A 6,249-nucleotide genomic window follows, 5' to 3' on the forward strand; every position below is an offset into this window, starting at 1 on the left:
TTCATATTAATAAAATCATTGAGTCATAGAAATATTGGTGATGGACTTGTTTTTTAAATTGTTTTTGATATTATTTTTTTTCCTTTTAGATATTTCAGTTAGTTGGTGACAAAATTGTTGAGTATGCAATAATTAGTAAAAACAAAAACATACAGATGTATTAAATGTTTATTCAATCTTGAACGAAGTTACAACTACGCAAAAACATATTATTTCTAATCAATTTAAAAATATTTTAAATAAGAAGTAAGTATATTCTAATTAAGTGAATGAATTCGTTTATGTGAAAGTCATTGATTTATCCTTTTGTGAAGATTTATTTATGCCAATAGCATAAATTTCAATGAGGATTCCACGGCGATGATGTTAACTATTACTTAAATAATAACGATAATCTTTTTTTAACACACCATTACAGGGTTTCATCATCTTGGGACAAATCGAAATCTTTCTTGGAGAACTCATACTTTTGTTTATCCTCAAGACTCCTTTCTTCCGATTGAATCGTGAGAAGAGCAGTGGTTTCCCGTTCTTTTTCTAATGCCCCTCGCAGATAAGCAATAGTTTTATAAACCTATGTAAAAAAATATAAGATTTAGAGATCATGGTTTTATTTGTTATAATTTGTAATTGATACTTACATCTTCTTTTGCATCATCATCTGCGACGAAGTCTTTCGAATCATTCATGTTTTGCACCTGTAGTGACTTTACTTGACCTGATGTAATAGATAAGTTTATTTAAATAAATTAAATATATATATATATATATATAATTTTATATAGAAACCATAAAAATACTACAAAGCATACGCAATTTACGAATAAGTTTGCTACCTGCATATTTAGTGATTTCTTTAATATAATTCTGTTTCTCCGTCATATATTTTTCATTGAGTTCTTTATAGTATTTTATTGTATTTTGCAAAACTAATGCCATTCTTTTAGAAGCCATAAGATCTTTTTTAAACTGTGCTTCATCGGCCCGATGATCTTGGATATACCTGTGTTAAAATTGTATAACATCTATAATAGCCAAGCTTAAATACATTTTATTTGTTTAACTCAATGATAATTTCTTTTAGTGCACATGACGAATAAATGAGCAAAGTTTCATCATAATTTGCGACATTTGTAAATAATTGATAAGATTTCTTATCGTTAATGACTGAGATCCGCCTAATCTAATATTTGAACCTATCTAATAATTTATTTATTAGAATTAAAATTATAATGTAACAATAAAGTGTGCCCCAAATAAGAGATCCAAATAAGAAACAAATTGTTAATTTTTTAATACATAATTTAATTATGATGCTTTGGAGACTATGTACATTCCATTATCAAGTCATCTAGCAAGATCATGCTAATATTTAAAAATAATAGGAAAGGATAACTGTATTTAGAAATGAAGATGCAAAAATGAAGATATTTCTGTTTTGAACAAAGACAGGATTGCAATGCTGGAAATATTAGTCTCAAAGGTAGATACTCTTGTCTCATCTCTATCTTTTTGTGCCACCAATGGTTTTATATAATCGATTCACTCAATTAAAAAAAGTTTTATTGTGATATCGTTATTTTCTATTATATAAAACCTTGATTTATCAAATATAATATGAAGGAACATATATATATATATATATATATATATATGTGTGTATATATATATATATATGTATATATATATATATGAGTGTATCTATTAATAAATATGTATGTTAATTGTATATTTTGTTTATAATATTTTAGCACGTTATAGACATTCGGTCTAGACAAATACCTTGAATTCAGATCTGAGATACTGATACGGTTGTAGATTTGATATCATGTTTTCCGCGTGCTTTATTAGATTAAATTATGAAAAAAAAAACATTTTAAATATTGATAGAATATAAAATTATAATTAGAATTTTGGAGTGGGGAGGATGGCAATAAACCCTTTTAAAAAATTCAACAAATTTCAATATACATTTATATATATATATATATATATATATATATATATATATGTGGTCTATAGAGCAGAAACACGCCTGGGAACTACTCTACCAACATTTAATTTTCAGTTATAGGAAAAGAAATAACAGAGTTTAGCATATTTATACAACAGTGAGTGGTATAAGCTAAAAGTATTACTAATGTTCTCTATAAAACCATAAATTTCCATTTCTTAAAATACATTTAAAATGAAATAATTAAGAAGAATAACTTTACTTAATAATGAAGAAGTAAGTAATTACGGTATTCCTACATCATGATCATCGATTCTACAGTAATAGAATCGATACTACAATAATTGACTATCTAATTGGTTAGTAAGTGAATGATTAAATTGAGTTTATTTTTATGTTTAATATATCATTCACATCACCAATTCATACTGTACATCTAATACAATAATGACTAATTGTTGCTCTTTTACCGCTATATATTTTTAGCCGCAGACTTTACTTACTGATTAACGGAATTTTCTTTCAGTTTAAACTGCTCGATTTGTTCATAAAGTCCTCTCCTTCGGATATCATTGCTGTTATTTTTATTTCGCATTTCTTCCAATTGACTTTCAAGTTCGTCATTCCTTTGCTGAACTTCTCTCAATCTTTTTTTAAATGCATCGCGCTCTTTTGTCTTGTCGAAGTATATAATCACATATGTACATAAATAAATAAATGCATGAATAAATCACGTATGAACATTGTGTTTGTTATCTAAATGTATTCATTATCGGCCTCGCGTGTAGATATTGTTCATAATTATAAACATAGTTTATGCTAATAATAATAATGATCTAAGATTAATTTTTGATGCTTATAGATGTATCAAAAATTAATGTAAATATGGCAAAATGATATATTAGACAGGGTTTGGAAGCAGTATGCAACAACAAATTTGATTTATTATATGAATACATTTAATGGCCAATTCTGCGGTAAAATAGACGACAACATAGCGTTGTTATTAGTATCTTTCTTAGTACTAAAAATGTGAAAATTCTAGCCAGTTGTTATACTATCAGGCGTTTTACACCCAAAACCGTGTGTTATAAATGCGCATCACAAAGAGGCAGTTATGATACCATTTTTCTAGGTTCGTTTGTACCTATCGCATAGTATATAGATCTTTTCACAGCTTTTAGTACCAAAAAAGAATAAGATAGCGTTGCCATAACAATGTTATGTTAACGTCTATTAAAATTGGCTTCTTATATTTTCCTTACAACGCATTCAAGCATGGCTTCCTTTCCGGTGGCTTCTGCTCCTTCCTGCTCACATCGCCTCAGGGTTGCCAATGCCAACTCCAACTTTGTCCTATAATCAGCAGCTCGATGTTTTTCAATTTCCAGTTCTTGTTCTAAATCATGTCGACTGGTTTGAGCTTCTCGTAGAGCTTTCTTTGTGTCATCTAATATTTTCTGTGAATAAGGGTCGCTTCACATTTAGGATAAATTTTAATTGTAGGTTATGATGTTAATAAAAATAAATTTATTACCCTTTTCAAATCTAATTCGGAGACTATTTGAGTGATCTGCAGTTCGTTCTCAAGAACATCTATTTGATTATCTAAAGAATTCGACATTATTTTTTCGGATTATTTTATTTTGGTTAAAAAAATATAAAAATGCTTGTTATTTTCCTTCTTCAAGTGTCAAAAATTCACTGTTATTTAAAAAAAAATAGTAGAAAAAATAGCAATGAAGTTGTTTCACTTAATTAAGGAAAAAACATGAATTAGTTAATTACTTCACACTTGTCTACTGTAAGCATGCATATCTAGAATCATTTTAGAGTAGCATATACGTGTTATAAACATAAACAACATTTAATTAAAATATCATGGAAATTTTAAATTCCTTAAAGTTTGTTGTTACTAAAACTTTGTTGTTTTCGTATTTGTATATGAGCATATTTTAAATTGCGCATAATGTAGTCGACTACACGTGTTTCTCGACTGTGGTCTACACACTCTAAATTACGTATCTCATTGATGGACAAACACATAAATACATTGATTTTGAAGTATGATGGTTTGCTTTAAAGTTTTTATTCAATTCGCAAAAAAATATGATTTGATTCCAAATGACCACGTGTTTCATAGTAGTGTATATAGTATTAGTGATGGCACAGTTGTGATGTATTGAGGTCTTGAGATATATTTACTTCTGTACAGAAAAAGGGTAATTAAAATAATATTTCGTTTATATTTCGAATGGTGCAAAATGCCATGAGGCAGCACCAATGTAAGACGGTCTCTCTACGCTCTACAAATGTCGATATTGCTTTAGTGGTGACATCTTCGCAAAACAACACTATCTAAACGTCATTCACTATAAACAAAGACCAGCTGATACAAGATGCCATTTAGTGAAATTCACGCTGTTATATTTTTCTAATATATTGTATTTTTAATTTTAGTGTTTTAGGTGAGTTTAAACACCAGTCAGCTTTACTAAAATCTTGTACAAAACACTCGGTCGTTAAACAATGCACGCAAATATTGCGCAAATGCTTGAGCAAATATTGCTCACGGTATTATTGATCATTGTTTGAAAACAGTTTCACTGCATGCATATTTAGTTCAAGAATGCATAATTAAATGCTTACATATGATTTCGTTTGCATCTCTGAAATATCTAATACAACACGTTTAATAGGTGACTGACTTTTGACATAAAGAAGTGTTGTTTGCACGTCATTTTTCTTGACAATGAATAATCACTATTGGAATAATATTTTGTGAAACAAGTGCAATTATTACGATTTTGGTCGTACAATGAATTCTTATGTAAAGTAAGTTTATCATATAATCAATTTAAATTCTTTCACTGAAACTCAAAATTGACTAATAATGGCCTTGGGGTTATATGAGAACCTTGCATATGTAATTTATATCTGACACCCATATGACTGTAAATGTATTTTATTATATATTCTTGCATAATTTATATTTGTTATATAGATTATTGCACCTTTCTTTTAGGATGAATGTTTTGATTCCTAATAAATGCATCAAAATGTTATAATTTCTCAAGTGATTGTATAATAAGAGTTTAGTAATTCATTAATTATCGAAAATTTTTTTTACATTATTTTGTACTTTATTGCAGATTCTTTACTATCGAGTCTTAACCTCTACATACCCAAACTTGAATTTAAATTTTGTTTCTGCATATAATTTTGACTCCATGTTCCTACATACCATTTTAATGTCGGAAGTTGGGAAGGTGTTTCGACAGTATTTTTTTTGTTATAACTGCTGATTTTTGGGTCAACTAGGCTTCTCTCTTCCGAGTAAAGCCTAGGAGGAATATAATAACTTCCGTTCTTATTTATTCTAAGAACATCATCAACTTCAAGATGTTATACATATTCCATGTAGATACCGGTCGGATGATGACCTTTGATATGAATTTGGCATTAGAGAGGTAAATAAGTCCTATTTGCTGATATAAATATTTAAGTCTTGCTTTGTCATTTATCTCTTGAAAAATAAAGAGTGCAAAATAAAGTCTTTTGCATAAAAATTATGTATACAAATTCTTCATTTGCATGTCTATTCATATTTCAAATACCCAGCTTTCTATTTTTTTTATAGTGTGTCTCTTCTAAAAGAAATGATACAAAAAACGTGCAATATTCCACAAAATACTCAAGTGCTTTTGGTTAGTGGTGGAGAAGTCTTGATCGACAACAATCGTGTTTGCAGCTATTCGGCTGGCACTGACACTAATCCTATATATATGTTTAGTACTTCTATCATAGATGATACAATACCACCGGAACCAAGTGTTGATTATGGGCAAGGTAGTAATTTTAATATGTACTTATGTAGTAATTAATATTACTAATACAATTTATATTTTTATTGCAGATCATCGTGATCTTAGTGAGGAAGTAGAATCTTGCATGTCTCTTCCGCCAACATACAGCACTGTTGTCACGCGGGTACAGTTAGCTCAGCGCTTTTATGAATTGGCTAGAGAGCAGGAAAAGAGTATGTCAAAAATTAGTTCATGATCAACATTTGCAACAACAAGGCTGGGCCGCTGTTGTTGCTAATATGGAAGATATTACAGAAGAATTCACGGAACGTGCAGCATTTTAATAAAAATTTTGCAGAACATTTGGAGAAAAGGGAAACCTATTTAAAATTCTTGTCACAGTAAGTATACATATTATTTCTATCAATATTCACATTATAGCATTTTATTAAAATAATGTTTGTAGATATTGAATAAATTTTTAGCTAT

At 28.8% G+C, this 6,249-nt stretch overlaps 1 protein-coding gene across 1 annotated transcript; it reads left to right on the forward strand.

Moving 5' to 3' along the window:
- Positions 1 to 5,131: 5,131 nt before the first annotated feature.
- Positions 5,132 to 5,993, forward strand: LOC113380892 (RB1-inducible coiled-coil protein 1-like; the record flags this gene model as incomplete). The annotated part of the gene is made up of 3 exons (XM_026619950.1): positions 5,132 to 5,424; positions 5,595 to 5,803; positions 5,871 to 5,993. Coding segments are annotated over exons 1-3 (400 nt in total), but the record flags the coding sequence as incomplete, so codon positions are not given.
- Between the last annotated feature and the right edge of the window lie 256 nt (positions 5,994 to 6,249).

Source organism: Ctenocephalides felis, unplaced genomic scaffold, assembly GCF_003426905.1.
Source record: "Ctenocephalides felis isolate EL2017-DRISC unplaced genomic scaffold, ASM342690v1 CF-g0.4_SCAFFOLD_02449, whole genome shotgun sequence".
Classification (NCBI taxonomy): domain Eukaryota; kingdom Metazoa; phylum Arthropoda; class Insecta; order Siphonaptera; family Pulicidae; genus Ctenocephalides; species Ctenocephalides felis.